The sequence below is a fragment of the Macaca mulatta genome, chromosome 12 (assembly GCF_049350105.2).
Source record: "Macaca mulatta isolate MMU2019108-1 chromosome 12, T2T-MMU8v2.0, whole genome shotgun sequence".
NCBI classification, from domain to species: domain Eukaryota; kingdom Metazoa; phylum Chordata; class Mammalia; order Primates; family Cercopithecidae; genus Macaca; species Macaca mulatta.
This window is the reverse complement of record NC_133417.1, coordinates 107,739,504-107,757,522: the sequence shown is the minus strand read 5'-3', so window position 1 is coordinate 107,757,522 and position 18,019 is coordinate 107,739,504. Positions and strand designations below refer to the sequence as shown.

Genomic DNA, 18,019 nt, shown 5'->3' with positions numbered 1-18,019 from the left:
AATACCAAGTGTTGGCAAAGATGCAGAGAAACCAGAACTCTCATGCACTGCTGGCCAGAATGTAAAATGGTACAACCGCTTTAGAAAACTAGCAGTTTCTTTTCTTTTCTATTTTTTTTGAGACAGTCTCGCTCTGTCACCCAGGCTGGAGTGCAGTGGTGCGATCTCAGCTCACGGCAGCCCCTGCCCTCCTGGGTTCAAACGATTCTCAAGCCTCAGCCTCCCGAGTAACTGGGATTACAGGTATGCACCACCACACCCAGCTAATTTTTGTATTTTTAGTAGAGACGGGGTTTCACCATGTTGGGAAGGCTGGTCTTGAACTCCTGACCTCAGGTGATCCACCCAACTCGGCCTCCCAAAGTGCTGGGATTACCAGTGTGAGCCACTGCGCCCGGCCATAAAAACCGGCAGTTTCTTAAAAAGTTAAACATATACCTACCACACGATTCAACCATTCTACTCTTAGGTATTTACCTAAGCAAATAAAACCATATGTTTATACAAAGACTTGTACATGAATATTCATAGCAGCTTTATTTGTAACAGTTGAAACTGGAAAAAAACCAAATATCCATCACGAGTGGATAGACAAACAAACGGTATCATATGCATACAATGAAATACTACTCAGCAATTAATAAACTATGGATACACATAAGAACATGAATAAATCTGAAAATAATTATACTGAAAGAAGTGAGAAAACAGTACATTTATATGATTCCATTTATATAAAATTCTAGAACATGTAAACTAATCTCTAGTGACAGAAAGTGGATCAGTGGTTGCCTGGGGACTCATGGGGGATAGAGAAAGTTGAGGAGAGATTACAAAACGGCACGAGAAATCTTCTGGGGGCAACTGACATGTTCATAATCATGACTGTGTGGTTTTATGGGTGTATACATATATCAAAACATACCTAAATGTACACTTTAATATGTGCAGTTTATCAATTATAGCTCTTTAAATGTAAAAAAATTGAGAATAAATCAGAATGGAAAACAAATACTTAGGCAAAATCTGATGCATCCTTTGGAAGGGGACTCTAACTCTAGGAATAGGTAAATAATGATACCTTAATGCTTGTGTAAATGAGTTAAAGGGAGTGACATTATTAACACTGATGAGGAAAGACAAGTAGGGGGAAAAAAAAAGAATAGAAAAGATAAACAAGGAACTTTTTCAATCTTTCCTACCCAAAGGAAGGAAAATGCAAGCTGGATCTCGTTGGTGGGTCATAAAACCAGCTCAGTGGTTTAAAACAAACAACTCTAACCAAAACTGAAATGCTCTAGACTAGAACAGAAAACACTAGGATATAGAGTAGGTAGTAAGGTTAAGTATTATACTACGTAATGATGTAAACTTTGTGCTTTTTTTGAGATGGGGTCTCACTATGTTGCCCAGGCTGGAGTGCAGTGGTTATTCACAGGTGGGATATCACAGTTTACTACAGCTTCACGTTCCTAGGCTCAAGCGATCCTCCTCACTCAGCCTCCTGTGTAGCTTGGACTACAAGTGTGCACTATTGTACCTGGCTGAAGTTGTATTCCTTAATGTGGGTTGTGTCAGACAAAAAGGATTTAAAATGTTGAATTCTACATCACAGAAGTCTGTAGATTTTGTCCAAAAGAGAAAATGGAAAAACTAAAAATATGTGAAAAGAACTGGTCGTTTCTTCTGAAATGTATATATTTCTATATATTTCTTCAAAAGGAAAGACTAGAGGGCAAACATGAACTGAGGAAGAGTTGCCCCCTTTCTTTTTCTTTTTTTTAAGACATTATCTTAACTCTGTTGCTCAGGCTGGAGTGCAGTGGTGCAATATTGGCTCACTGCAAGCTCCACCTCCCAGGTTCAAGTGATTCTCCTGCCTCAGCCTCCTGAATAGCTGAGATTACAGGCACCTGCCACCACGTCCAACTAATTTTTTGTATTTTTAGTAGAGATGGGGTTTCACCATGTTGGCCAGGCTGGTCTCAAACTCCTGATCTCAAGCAATCCACCTGCCACGGCCTCCCATAGTGCTAGGATTACAGGCACGAGATGTCGAGCCTCGCCTTTTTTTTTTTTTTTTGAGATGGAGTCTTGCTCTGTTGCCCAGGCTGCAGTACAGTGGCGTGATCTCTGCTCACTGCAACCTCTGCCTCCTGGGTTCAAGCGATTCTCCTGCCTCAGCCTCCCAAGTAGCTGGGATTACAGGCATGCACAACCACACCCGGCTCATTTTTGTATTTTTAGTAGAGATGGGGTTTCACCATGTTGGCCAGGCTGGTCTCGAACTCCTGACCTCAAGTAATCCACATGCCCCAGCCTCCCAAAGTGCTGGGATTACAGGGGTGAGCCACCGTGCCTGGCTAAGAAGGCACTGTGCTTGGCTAAGTTGCCACATTTTATGTGAAAATATATTAAGATAAAACCATTGATTACAAGAGGTCATACAAAACTAACACTAAGGAATAAAGAATAAAGAAAAGCCAGGCAAGTGATTTTAACAAGGGAGATAAAAGAATTCAAGACAGACTAAGAAATGGAGTATAAACATTTGGAAAAGAGGCTGGGCTCACACCTATAATCCCAGCACTTCAGGAGTTTGAGGCTACAGTGACCTATTATTGTCTCCCTGTACTATAGTATGGGTGACAAAAAACTGGAAAAGAATAGAAAAGATGAAGAATGGTAGTACAGTTAAACAAATTATACCTGAACATTTTATGTAGGAGAAAAAAAGCCACTTTAAAATAAACGTGGCCTATAATTTTTTATTTTACCAATTTAAAATATTTTAACATAAAACAAAATTAAACTGTGTTGGGGCAAGGCATGTTGACTCATGACTATAATCCCGGCACTCTGGGAGGCCGAGGTGGGAGGACTGCTTGGGGCCAGGAGTTTAAGACTAGTCTTGGCAACATAGTAAGACCCTGTCTCTACAAAACAAAACAAAAAACTGGCCGGACACGGTGGCTCATGCCTGTAATCCCAGCACTTTGGGAGGCTGAGGCAGGTGGATCACGGGGTCAGGAGTTTGAGACCAGCCTGGCCAATATGGTGAAACCCCATCTCTACTAAAAATACAAAAATTAGTCAGGCATGGTGGCATGTGCCTGTAGTCCCAGCTACTAGGGAGGCAGAGGCGGAAGAATCCCTTGAACCCAGGAGGCGGAGGCCACAGTGAGCTGAGATTGCGCCACTGTACTCCATCCTGGGTGACAGAGTGAGACTCTGTCTCAAAAAACAAAAAGAAAAACAAAAACTCCAAAACTGTGTGTGTGTGATTGTTAAAGCAGTTCATTTTTGCTGTAAATTCTGAAACATGTAGGAAGAAAAAGTCATTTATTAACCCAAAATTCAGAGTAACTATGGTTTAACATTTTCATGTATTTCCTTTAGACTATTTTCTATGCTTTCATTTTTATCAGGAAACTATTCTTCCCCTCTTTATTGACTAAACTATGTTTGAGTCCCTGGTAGTTTATAAAATTAAAGCTAGTTTTTTTATTCATTAATATTTGAAAGATTCTAAGTTTTAGTATTAAAGGAATGTTTCTTTTTTTTTTTGAGACGGAGTCTCGCTTTGTCGCCCAGGCTGGAGTGCAGTGGCGCGATCTCGGCCTCGGCAGCCACTGCAAGCTCCGCCTACCGGGTTCACACCATTCTCCTGCCTCAGCCTCCGAGTAGCTGGGACTTCAGGCGCGCAGCACCAAACCCGGCTAATTTTTTGTGTTTTTAGTAGAGACGGCGTTTCACCGTGTTAGCCAGGATGGTCTCCATCTCCTGACCTCGTGATATGCCTGCCTCCGCCTCCCAAAGTGCTGGAATTACAGGCGTGAGCCACCGCGCCGGGCCAAAGGAATGTTTCTTAATCTCAATGAAACTGTGAAAGTAAAAATGGCTTCTTTAGATATAGCTGCATTTCTCTTTTTTTATAAACTATGCACTTGCTACCTAACTCTAGTATTGGATTGTCACTGCAGAGAAGCAGTTTATTGACTGTAGCACATTAGATTTAAATGGATTCCCTGGAAGTGAACCAAGTATTATAAATTCCTTACTTGGCAACCTACTCTATACTGGAAGTAAGAAGTTTTCAGGTAAATATGCATATGATGCATATCTCATAATGATAGGGTTGCCAAGAGATATTTCAAAATAATAGATCCCATTTGCGCTGGTGAAATAAAACAATTTAAGGAAGATGAGGTTGTATTTTACTAGAATAAAATTTCACAAACAGATTTTTCTTTTAGGGATATTCTATTGTGAGGCTGGCACCTCTGATGAATTCTAGTAAAGTATTCAGCCTCTCACTTGCTGTCAGGGACCTCTTAAAGATCTGTCCCAGTTCCCATAGCAGGGAGTATAGTTTTGGAAGCAATCTTGGACATCCGTGCTTGACAATAGGCTCTTTAATTGCCATATACTTAAAGATTTCAATCTGACTTGAAACAGAAGCCAAACTTGAAAGTAACCTACTAAGATAACCAATGAAGACAGTGCTCATTCTAAATCTGTATGGGAACTATATAATGTGTCTTTAGCCTTTCTCTGACATGACGTCAACCCACTTAAGTCAGGATCCAAAATGGAAATACTATTCTAGTCCTACCAAGACAATCTAAAATTGAAATGTGAAAATAGATAGTAAAATAATTTTAGTTGCTTATTTTTCACCTTTTGTCCTTTTATTATAGTCAAGAAAATTAATTTGTATAAAGTGTAAAAATAACATCTTCAGAATGAATCACCCTTATTACATTCTGAAAATAAGAACAGACTGCTATGGAAAAGGCAAACAAGAGTTTCTGGAAATATAAATATGATTGTGGATGCTAAAACTTTAATGAATAGATAACTGATACAAGGGTAATAGTGAAAACTAAATGAGTCATTTGCAGATAAAGCTGAGTAAATCTTAAAAAATGTAGTAAGGGAGGTCAGGTGTGTGGGGAGGGGAGGGAAGGGGATGGGAAGAGGGGGGAGGGGGAGGCGGAAGGGGAGATGGGGCGGAGGGGAGGGGGAGGGGGAAAGGGAAAGGAGGAAGAAAAACATACAGGGAGAAAAAATGGAAAATACAAGGAAAAAAAAATGATTCCTAGAATGCCATGTGGTACAATATTTGTCTAGTGGGAATTTCAGAAGGAAGAATTGAAAGGTACGAAATAATTTAAAAAATAATACCAGGCCAGGCATGATGGCTCATGTTTATGATCTCAGTACTTTGAGAAGCTGAGGTAGGAGGATTGCTTGAATTCAGGAGTTTGAGACCAGCCTGGGAAACAAGGCGAGACCCTGTCTCTACCAAAAATTTTAAAAGCCAGGCAAAGTGGTATGCACCTGAAGTCTCAGCTATTCAGGAGGCTAAAGAAGGAGACTAGCTTAAGCCGAGGAGTTCAAAGCTGCAGTGAGCCATGATCACACCACTATATTCCAGCCAGAATGACAGAGCGAGACCCTGTCTCAAAAAAAAAAAAAAAAAAAAAAAAAAAGGAAAAGAAAATTCCTCTGAATTTAAGAAACTTTTGAATTTTCAAACTGAAAACCTATCCAGTGCCAAGCAAAATGTGTGTAAAGATCAATGCCCACAAACATCAAGGTGAAATTACATAATTCTAGTGGTAAAGTCTTAAAAACTTATAGAGAAAAAAAAATTAAGAGGATAAAACAAAAATATAACAGAACAAAAAGCAATGAAATGATTCAGGCTGGCATTGAAATTCTCATTAGACTGGAGAGTAGGGCCTAGAGCACATAGAGAATATAGGCTAGAGAATGATGGAGTAGTAGTTTCAAAGTTGTGAAGAAAATTATGACACTGAAACTATTATCCAGCCAAATTATTACTCGAGTGTGAGGGCAAGATAAAAACATTTTTAAACATGCAAGGATTCATGATGTTTACCACTATACACATAATAGTACACATTACTTAAGGAGGAACTTCATTTAAAAAAAAATCGTTTACAAGAAAGAGAATGACGTGAGATTTTTAATGCTGCTTCTGAGTACAGCCTAAAAACAAGACAAAGAAAGATGACAAGAAACCAAAAAGAAATCATTTGATGATGACTTTTTTTTTTTTTGAGATGGGGTCTCGCTCTGTCACCCAGGCTGGAGTGCAGTGGCACGATCTCGGCTCGCTGCAACCTCCACCTCCTGGGTTCAAGCAATTCTCCTGCCTCAGTCCCCTGAGCAGCTGGCACTTGATGACATTTTTTTTAAAGAGACAGGGTCTTACTCAGGCTGGAGGGCAGTGGCGTGATCATAGCTCACTGCAGCCTCAAACCCCTGGGCTCAAGTGATGGATGATAACTTGAAACATTCTCCCCAAAGCACAGGGAAGATTTTAGTAACTAATGTAGAATTTTTATTTACTTATAAATCCAAGCACAATCCTTTCTTGTGTAGTGAATGCTTACATAATCATAATACTACAAATTTCTCATGTTATTTTATTTAAATATTAGATGAATTTACAGACAAAACATAAATCATTTAATAACAGAATATTACAAACTGGGAGAAAGTAAACGAGAGATAACTTAAGAATAGAGTATTTGAAGTTATAATGGTAACTTTTGGAAGAAAAAAGAAAACCCAAAAGATTGCTAAAGGGAGTTACTTATGGAGCGTGATAGTAGGGAGAGGTAGGATTTTCCTTTTTAATACAATAATTATCATATATCATCCAAAAGAATGGTTATATGATTTTATCAATAGAATACTGACCAAATGGAGAGAAATAGATACATCTAGAGGTACTGACATTAAAAAAATGTGTTTAAATAAAAAATGAACTTCAGAAATGATAGTGGATAATTAGATTATCCTATTTATACTAAAAGATTACGAGTGTGTATTCGTTAATTTGTAAGATGTTTTCAGTGTTGTAATAACAACTTATGCAAATGGCAGGGGATTCTGAAGATATTTCATTGTCGTGAAGTATATATATATGTGTGTGTGTGTGTGTGTGTATATATATATATATGTATTTTTTTTTTTTTTTTTTTGAGACAAGAGTCTCACTCTGTCGCCCAGGCTGGAGTGCAGTGGCACGATCTCAGCTTACTGCAACCTCTGCATCCCAAGTTCAAGCAATTCTCCTGCCTCAGCCTCCCAACTAGCTGGGACTACAGGCGCATGCCACCACGCCTGGCTAGTTTTTTGTATTTTAGTAGAGACGGGGTTTCACTGTGTTGCCCAGGCTGGTTGCGAACTCCTGAGCTCAGGCGACCTGCCCGCCTTAGCCTCCCAAAGTGCTGGGATTACGGGTGTGAGCCACCGCACCCGGCCGAATTATATTTTTAATAAGCATAATTCATAGGTTGCACCTTGGTTTCTTTCAGGTCTAGCCTAAATTTTCATTAGCCATTGATTATGTAAGCTTGCACTACTTAACAGTTTTGGTACTATTCTCAAGAGAGTAAGATAGAATTTCAATAATGTTTAAAATATTAATATGTTAATTAATCCAGCTGCTACCTAATCTGGCAAACTTAAGACACATTAGTTATTCTCTCTAGATAGTACTTTATGCTTGGAAAAAAACAAAATGGAACTAAAAACTGACTTTTTTTCATATTGAAAAATTTGAAAACGTATAACATCAAAAAATCAAATTGGATTTCTGGCATTAGGCAACTCCAAAAACTATTAACATTATAACATTATTAACAGTCTATTTCTGCTTTAAACAACATTAAAACATATTTAGTCATAAGTCCTCTCTTTAATAACTTAGTTTTTTCTTACCAGACTATTTTCTTTCCAGGCTTCTGGGAACTTGGGTCTCTGTTTTTCCCTAGACACAAGAACCTGCATATCCTCGAAGGTGGGATGGTTTCCAACCTCTGTCTGAAAAGCCATCTGGTACTCTGGTATGGATTCCCCTGTGGATTTGTAGAAAAGAATGACAGAATAAAATTTCCAATTATCATAAATGATAGAATAACAGGGGTATTTCTGATACCAAGTAAGCAAAAAAATTGTGTCACAATCTTTTTATTTTTCGAACCCCTTCAGGCACATTTGGAAATCCTAAAGAGACGTTGTTGTAGGTTTAATGATGTTTTTTTTTTAGATGGAGTCTCACTCTGTTGCCCAGGATGGAGTGCAGTGGCATGATCTCGGCTCACTGCAACCTCTGCCTCCTGGGTTCAACTGATTCTCTTGCCTTAGCCTCCCGAGTAGCTGGGATTACAGGTGCACACCACCATGCCTGGATAATTTCCATATTTTAGCAGAGATAGGGTTTCACCATGTTGGCCAGGCTGGTCTTGAACTCCTGACCTCAGGTATTCCAGCCTCCTAAAGTGCTGGGATTACAGGTGTGAGCCTCCACGCCCAGTCTAATGCATTATTAATAAATGCTTTGCTTAGAATAGTCTCAAATATTTGTTGATAAATCAAATGGTAGTTTCAATGATGGATAGGTATTTTTAAATGGTTTCTGGTATTACTAAATTCAGGGAAAAAAGACTATTATGTTTATAAGGCATACTTAATACTTGAAAACATGCCTGAACACTGATCCCATGGAGGCGGGTAAAGATGAGGAAAAAGTCCAGGACCCAGTATAACAAATATGCCTACAGAACCAAATATAAGTGGGTGGGTTGAACAGTCACTATGTCTCATTACATCATTGGTTCTATTATAGTCCAGCCAGACTGTATCAGATGTTACAAAAATATTTATGATAATGGTCATTTGAAAGAAAAGTCAATATACTTTAAAAAATTTTTTTTTAAATAAACGGTCTCACTTTGTTGCCCAGGATGGAGTATAGTGGCATGATCACAGCTCACTGTAACTTGAACTACTGCACTCAAGTGGCCTCCCTAGTAGCTAAGACTACAGGAGTGTGCCACCATGCCCAGCAAATTTTTAAAAATATTTTTTAGAGATAAGGTCTTGCCATGTTGCCCAGGGTGGTCTCATACTTCTGCCCTCAAATGATTTTCCCACCTCAGCCTCCCAATGTGCTGAGATTACAGGTGTGAGCCACTGTGCCCAGCCCTAAAAATTCCTTTTAACTAACAGGTAGTATTTAGATCATGGACTTAAATATTATTAACCATTTTATCACTATTTAATAACCCTGTTCATTGCCAATAAACACAATCAACTGTGATGTTAGGCTTCTGATTTTTACAAAATATAAGAAAATTAAGCTTATGTATATAATATATTGAACCACACAGAAGACTCCTGGGACCAACACTGAGAAAACCAATGATCTAGTAGAAATCATGGAAAAGAACACAGAATGAGAGACTGTTCCTCTCTCTTTACCCATCCTCCCATCCTATTAAAATGACAAGATAAATTAGAAGGAAGAACATCAAGACACAGGAGGATAAGGCATTTAGGTTCTAATCTTGGCTTCATCTTGACCTTGGAAAAGTCATTTATCTATCCTGTTTTAGACTTCCTGTAAGCAAAATGGCAATGCAAATCTGCCGCCTTCCTTATATCACTCACATGGAGATAACACAAAGTTATAATGACCCAGATGGAAACCACATTACAAATAAGTTTATGTTTCATTTAAGTTTTTATGTTTCTATCTGAATACTCAAAACAACCCATAAATACTTGCCCTCCACCACTATTAAAAAAGATTTACAAAGATTAATTCTATTATCTATGCAACATTGCCCAAGTTTATTGTTAACACTGCCTATGTATAAATACAAGTGATTTTCACATACTGTAAACATTTAAGCAGATACTTAGTGTTGATCAATAACATCAACATTGAACTTGAGAGATAAAATTAAAGGATTTAATAATCATGCCAGTTAGTATAAAACTTTCTTCCTTGAAACCCCATGTGATAAAACCTTACCCTATACCATCTGTGAACTGCAAGATATTTACTAATGTATCTGATCTGTCTCTGAGACACACACACAACACAAACACATACCTTCCAAGTGTTATTATTTTCTTTTTCAAATGCTGGTTTAGTAGAATAACTAAAAATTCACAATTTTACTCTTTTAAAAAATTAGGTCCAAATTAAAATTTTTAAACTTGCTAAAGGAAATTGAAGCACAATCTTTTATGAATGCAATGGTTAATAATTACCAAATAAATTTCCACTAAATCTTCACAGTTCAAAATCTAATTGTTCAATAGAAACTTGTGTACCACTAACTTAGTGTTAGGTATTAGAGATACAAAGGTGAATGTTAATGACAAAAATCATCATCATGAAAGATATTAACCTTACTGGATTTCCTTAAAACCTTACTGGATTTCCTTACTATCACTGGATTGCTCAAGGAAAGCTTATAATCTCATTTTCTTTAGAACTGCCCAAAATATCTTATGGTAATATCTAGCACTATCAGATACCATTCCCTGCTTCTCATCCCATTTGCCACTTGTTAACCATGTCTCTATCAGTTAGAGACCCTTTTTTAGCTCCCTTCTCAAATTACACTTATTCTTTCTTCCTTTTTCTCTCTCTCCCTTTTTTCTTCCTTCTCCCTCTTCCGTTTAAACTTTGTAGCATTTCACTCTTCCTCTGTAATACCAATAATTCATTTATTTTACTAACATTTTATAGAGAAGTAACCTTCATTACATAGTGTTTCCATTTAATAATACAGCACATACTGCATTTTGAGGTATATCATAAAAGTTTAAAAAATGTTTTATAAGAATTTTATAACCATTATACACTATTCTCTAGGTTTATTAATATATTTATATGATCCTTTTTTTTTACTTCCACCTCATTTAATTGTTAAAATTTTCAAGAGTGCCCTGTATCCCTTGACTGTGCTTTTAAAATACTTTCCCCTCCTATATACACTCTGCAACATGATGTCTGTCTTCTATATTCCACAGAAACTCTTCTAAGAATACCAATGACCTACTCCTATTCAAATTCAAAAATCATTCCTCAGTTCTGTTTCCTCTTGACCTTTCAATTACATCTATTGCCATCAATCTTGGGAGGTTTTTTATTTTTATTTTTTAATCAGCTTCCTCACACTGAAATCTTAGTTCTTAAAGTTTTCGAATACTGACTTACAAGGCATTAGGATTTTTCAGTTCTCTCACTATTTTTCTGATCATTTGTCTTCTTAATTAACCTACTTCATGGGGGTAGTACCCCAATATTCAGTCATTATTCACCTATTTTTCTTTCTTTTTATGTGTCCAGTTAAAGGAGTGCATCGACTCATAAGTTCTCAGTTACCATCTCTATGTAGACAACTCCCAAATACCCATTTTAATCTTAAATTTCCATCTTATTATTTTTAATTGTCTTTAAAAATTTATTTAGTTATCTGTCAATACTCCATCAAAAAGTATCCATGATTAACTCATCTTTCTAATGTATATCAATATTTCTAAGTTTCTGGTTGTCACCCTCACCCTCACTTTTTTTTTTTGAGACAGAGTCTCGCTTTGTCACCCAGGCTGGAGTGCAGTGGCGTGATCTCTGCTCACTGCAACCTCTGCCTCCCCGGTTCAAGCAATTATCTTGCTTCAGCCTCCCGAGTAGCTGGGATTACAGGCGCCCACAACCAAGCCTGGCTGATTTTTTGTATTTTTAGTACAGATGGGGTTTCACCATGTTGGTCAGGCTGCTCTCGAACTCCTGACCTCAGGTGATCCACCCGCCTCGGCCTCCCAAAGTGCTAGGATTACAGGCCTGAGCCACCGTGCCCAGCCAACCTCTGAATATTTCTCAATTCCTTTGAATCTCATTCTTTTTTATTTTTTGACATGGAGTCTTGCTCTGTCACCCAGGCTGGAGTGCAGTGGCGCAATCTCAGCTCATTGCAACCTCTGCCTCCCAGGTTCAAGCGATTCTCCTGCCTCAGCCTCCCAACTAGCTGGGATTACAGGTGCGCACCACTGCACCTGGCTAATTTTTCTATTTTTAGTAGAGCACGGTTCCACCATGTTGGCCAGGCTGGTCTTGAACTCCTGACCTCGTGATCCACGCCCCTTCAGTCTCCCAAAGTGCTGGGTTTATAGGCATGAGCCACCGCACCTGGTCTGAATCCCATTCTTTTAATAGATAACCACAAGTACAGATTTCTTCTCTGCATTTTCTCCCAGATTTGCCTCTCCCCATTTCCATATCCAAGATTACAGGGTATTTTAAAGCAACTCTCTTCTTATTCCTTTTTTTTTCTTTTATTGTGGTAGAATATACATAACATAAAACTTACCATTTTAACCATTTTTAAGTGTACCATTCTGTGGTATTAAGTACATTCACACTATTGTACAACCATTACCACTATCCATTTCTAGAACTGTTTGGTCTTCCCAAACTGAAACTCTGTACCCATTAAACAATAACTCTCAATTTCTTTTTCCTTTTTTAAGCCCCTTCTAGTTCTATTTTAATTAATCCTACATATTTGCTAAAATAATCTTCTGAAAACAAGATTTAATTGCCTTTCCCTCTTTAAACATTTGATATCATTCTTTATTATTTATCAGATCAAAAGCAATAGTCATTCTTTGAACACAGTTTTTCAAAAAATATTGCTTGTAGCAGTATACTAATCTGATGAAAAAATCATTTCAGTCAGACGTGCTTCTGAAACGAAAATCTTACATGAGACTATTAACAAAGAAATTACCGAACTGTGGTCAAAGTTCTGATAATACAATACTTTGGTTATGGGTGTGGTGGCTCATGCCTGTAATCTCAGCATTTTGGGAGGCCGAGGCAGGAGGATTACTTGAGCCCAGGAGTTCGAGGCCAGCCTGGGCAATACAGCAAAACCCTGTCTCGACAAAAAATGAAATATTAGCCGGGCGTGGTGGCATGCACCTGTAGTCCTAGCTACTCAGGAGGCTGAGCAGGAAGACTGCTTGAGCCCAAGAATTCAGGGCTGCATTGAGCTATGACTGCACCACTGCACTCCAGTCTGAGCAAGAGTGAGACCCTGTCTATAAAAAACAAAACAAAAAAAGTACTTGGTATTTTGTTTTTTGAGACCAAGTTTCGCTCTTGTTGCCCAGGCTGGAGCACAATGGTGCAATCTCAGCATTGCAACCTCCGCCTCCCAGGTTCAAGCGAGTCTCCTGCCTCAGCCTCCCGCCTCAGCCTCCCAACTGGTGGGATTACAGGCATGCGCCACCATACCCAGCTAATTTTGTATTTTTACTAGAGACAGGGTTTCACCATGTTGGTCAGGCTGGTCTCGAACTCCCGACCTCAGATGATCTACCCGCCTTGGCCTCCTAAAGTGCTGGGATTACAGGTGTGAGCCACCACACCTGGCCAAAAAAAGTACTTGCTGATACTACTGCAATTACTGCTATTTTCACAAAAATGCCTCAATTGAATCTCTGTACTTTTAATTAACTAGAAAACATACTTCTAGATAACTGATTGACCTGTACTTAATCTAAATAATCACTGATTTATTTCATTATATTTTTGAATTACAAATTAATGTTTGGCCTGGTGCAGTGGCTCACTCTTCTAACCCCAGCACTTTTGGAGGCTGAAGTGGGCAGATCACTTGAGCCCAAGAGTTTGAGACTAGCCTGAGCAACACGGTGAAACCTTGTCTCTACAAAAAAAATATAAAAATGAACCAGGCTTGGTGGTGCATGCCTGTAGTCCCAGCTACTAAGAGGCTGAGGTGGGAGGATCACCTGAGCCTGGGGAGGTCAAGACTGCAGGGGGCTGTGATCACACCACTGCATTCCAGCCTAGGTGACAGAGTGAGGCTCTGGCACTTAAAAAAATTATATATATATATATACACACACACACACACTCGATACATATATGTGTGTGTGTGTGTATATATATATAAACTAATGTATAGTGCGGTCTTTAAAGCCAAACAATTCAACTCCACTATTAATCTTTTTAAATTAAATAGCTCCATTTCATAAATTTGTCCAATGCTAGTTCCTTTTTCTATGCTTTCAAAGGTGTTATTTCAAAAGGCAGTGGCCACACAGATCAAATCATCTGTATAGCACACCTAGAAGAATGCAATGCCAGATTTATAAAGTTTTTAGATGATACCATAATGATGTAATCCCTAAGAAGGGGAGGAAAACTATAAATTCATTTGGCTATTTTAAGTAAGTCTCAAACATTCACTTGAATGAGTATTCTTTCTCTTTTTTTGAGACAGAGTCTTGCTCTGTTACCCAGGCTGGAGCGCCATGGTGTGATCTCAGCTCACTGCAACCTCCGCCTACTGGGTTCAAGCAATTCTTCTGCCCCAGCCTCCCAGGTAGCTGGGACTACAGGTGCTCACCACCACGCCTGGCTAATTTTTGTATTATTAGTAGAGACGGGGTCTCACCGTGTTGGCCAGGCTGTTCTTGAACTCCTGACCTTGTGATCTGCCTGCCTCGGCCTCCCAAAGTGCTAGGATTACAGGTGTGAGCCACCGTGCCCGGTCTTTTTTTTTTTTTTTTTTTTAAAGACAGTTTTGCTCTTGTTGCCCAGGCTGGAGTATAATGGCGAGATCTTGGCTCACTGCAACCTCCGCCTCCCGGGTTCAAGTGATTCTCCTATGTCAGCCTCCCGAGTAGCTAGGATTACAGGTGCATGCCAGCACACCTGGCTAATTTTTGTATTTTTAGTAGGAACGGGGTTTCATCATATTGGTCAGGTTGGTCTCGAACTCCTGACCTCACATGATCCGTAAGCCTCGGCCTCACAAAGTGCTGGGATTACAGGCATGAGCCGCTGCACCTGGTCAATGAGTATTCTTTCATTGAAAGGAAGGAAGAAGAGGAAAGAAGAGGAAGGGAAGGAGATAAGGTGAGAGGAGAAGAGGAAGGAAGGAAGGAAGAAAGAAGGAAAGAAGGAAGGAGGGAGAAAGGGAGTGTGAAAAAAAAAGAAAAGGAAAAAGTGTTTACAAATAGTTCATTGCTTCTAATTCCTTATGGGGTCAACTCAGTAAACATCCTAAGTGTAGCTTGTCTCAAACACTCAGATGGTGCACAAGGAAAATGTTGACTGCTAAAGCAATCAGAGACCAAACAAAACACAGTTAGATAAGCTATTATTGGCAATTAATTAAACTGCACTCAGATGAAAACCTAGGGTATGCTAAAAAAAGAAATTCCTAATTTGCATCCTTCTGCTAATAATGTTTCTAAACACTAGATGGCAATGAACTAAAGGTTTAAATGAAAGTAAAAAGATTCTTACATAAAAGTTGAGTTATGTACTATAGGTAGAGAAAGAAGATATAACTGCTTCACTTCAAAACATACCAACTTTTGACAGTAGTTTTTACCTGGGAAGAGGTCTGTACATCTCATAAATATCTCCCAATAGATTAGTCCAAGAGCATACATGTCTACTTGTTTCAAAGCTGATTCACAGTCCCTCAAGTTCACAGCTCCTTCTAGCACTTCTGGTGCCATGTATCTGATAGTGCCAACCTGATAAATTAGAGTGATATTTTTTAGAGAGAGAATGTAGCATATTCTGAAGCACAGACATTAGACCAGAAGTTGTATGTACATCTTAGTCATGTCAATGTTATTTGACCCTAACCATGTCATTAAACCTTTCTATAACTTATTTTTTACCTATAAAATGCCCTTCCTGAATAATTAAACTGTGGTAAACCCATTTTAGTGAATACTATTAATCAATCAAAAAGAATGAGCTAGACTTTCCTATGCATATCAACATAAATAATCTGTAAGACACAGTGAAAAAATTGCAAAACAATATGTATACAACTTATATATTTTTTTAACTTAATATTTTTTAAAATTCACAAAAATACAGCTCAGTGGCTGGGTGCAGTGGCTCATGCCTGTAATCTTAGCACTTTGGGAGGCCAAGACAGGCCGATCACGAGGTCAGGAGATAGAGACCATCCTGGCTAACATGGTAAAACCCCGTCTCTACTAAAAAAATATAAAAAATTAGCCGGGCATGGTGGCGGGCGCCTGTAGTCCCAGCTACTGGGGAGGCTGAGGCAGGAGAATGGTGTGAACCCGGGAGGCGGAGCTTGCAGTGAGCCATGATCGCACCACTGCACTCTAGCCTGAGAGACAGAGAGAGACTCCGTCTCAAAAAAAAAAAAAAAAAAAAAAAAAAAATACAGCTGGGTGTGGTGGCTCACACCCATAATTGCAGCACTTTGGGAGGCCGAGGAGGGTGGATCACCTGAGATCAGGAGTTCAAGACCACCCTGACTAACATGGAGAAACCCCGTAGCCACTAAAATACAAAAAAATTAGCCGGGCATGGTGGTACATGCCTGTAATCCCAGCTACTCAGGAGACTGAGGCAGGAGAATTGCTTCAACCTGGGAGGCAGAGGTTGTGGTGGGCTGAGATGGCACCATTGCACTCCAGCCTGGGCAACAAAAGTGAAACTCCATCTTAAAATAAATAAATAAATAAAATCACAAAAAAATATATATGTTGTGTACAGACAAGTATATATGAATGCAGAGAACAAAGTTGGGAAGGTTATGCTCCACATTGTAATGGTGATTATCAGAAGGTGGACTGTTATCTTCAACTTGGTAACTTTACCCTTGCCTCAAAAATCAGTTCCTACAAATTTGTTCCTAACGCTTGTAAAAATGACTTGAAATGGCATTGAGTTCCAAAATAAACTAATGAAATTTACAAAGGCCTTTATGAGATGTCTTTTATATTTCCTAATTTTGTAATTCCTAGTATTCTATAACTGGCAGTATATGAGGATAATTGTCCTGAGTCTCACTCTGTCACCCAGGATGGAGTGCAGTGGCACAATCTCAGCTCACTGCAACCTCCACCTCCTAGGTTCAAGCGATTCTCTTGCCTCAGCCTCCTGAGTAGCTGGGATTACAGGTGTGTGCCACTGCATCCGATTAATTTTTGTATTTTTAGTAGAGACAGGGTTTCACCATGTTGGCCAGGGTTTCACCATGTTGGTCTCGAACTCCTGACCTCAGGTGATCCACCCACCTGGGCCTACCAAGTGCTGGGATTACAGGCATTAGCCACCACGCCCAGCCAGTAGATGTTTGAATTAAATTCATTATCATTTCAAAGCACATCAGTGTGATACCTTTTGTATGCACTCACCTCGCTTATGGCTGCATTATCTTCCTCCCCTGGGCGCACCAGTCTATTTCCAGTCAGCCTCATGGACAATCCAAAGTCACTAATAACACAGGTTCCATCATTTTTCACTAGGACATTTCTGCTGTTTAAATCTCGATGGGAAATTGCAGGTTTATAATGATCTGTTTGGATAATTTCAAATATTTATCAATGAGTAAAAGGGACTACTGAACATGAAATGAACACACATAAATATAGAAGTAGTGTTATTTTTCTGTTCATTAATTTTCTAATAACAAAAAAAAGACAAATCAAAATTTCAACTCACACTCATCACTATTCTCTAATATATTTTATAATATAACTCCTGTTGCATGTATAGTTAATTAAACATTTAAACTAACAAACATGATGCCGCTTCAGATTCTAACACGCACTTTTTTTTTTTTCTTCATTTATGGTATAGGGCTGTAAAAGGAGGCAATATAGAAAGGAATATTTGGTATAAACACCAAAAACAAAAAAAAAGTCTGCTTGTCTAAAATAAGTATCAGTGAAAAACTAATGGAGCCCCAAAATTTTAATGTAAATCTTAAACTGCTCTCCTGTGGCTTAACAGATCAAATCTGTGACAGCACATTCCAATTCTGCCCTGAGGTTGAGCCATATCTCTAAACCCATCTCAGCTTTTCAAATCTAACCAGAAATAGTTTTACAATGGTTTGGAGAAACAAGTGAAGGAAGTGGTATCTCTCACCAAGATACGAAAACTTGTTTTTCTGATTTTATAGAAGCAAAGTAGTGTTATGTTCCTTCTATTGCTTTTTTATCCTTATCATAGGACTACAGGTTCCATGAAGGCGGAAAGAGAACATCTTTTACCTGACTTTAAAAGGTTTGGCACAGAGTAGACCCAAAGTAAATGCTTGCTGACTGAAAGAATGAATCTAACCTAAGCCTCTCACCAAAT

General features: G+C 38.8%; 1 protein-coding gene across 3 annotated transcripts in view; it reads right to left on the bottom strand.

Annotated features, from left to right (window-relative positions):
• BMPR2 (bone morphogenetic protein receptor type 2) overlaps nt 1-18,019 on the bottom strand; it is a 202,264-nt gene that overhangs the window by 11,881 nt on the left and 172,364 nt on the right. For all 3 annotated transcript variants that reach the window (XM_015110639.3, XM_077956427.1, NM_001260859.1), the window contains exons 8-10: nt 17,071-17,231; nt 15,270-15,417; nt 7,762-7,898 (exon numbers count right to left, since the gene is read on the bottom strand). In XM_015110639.3, coding sequence (XP_014966125.1) covers nt 7,762-7,898; nt 15,270-15,417; nt 17,071-17,231 — 446 coding nt within the window. The remainder of the gene's footprint in view (nt 1-7,761; nt 7,899-15,269; nt 15,418-17,070; nt 17,232-18,019) is intronic.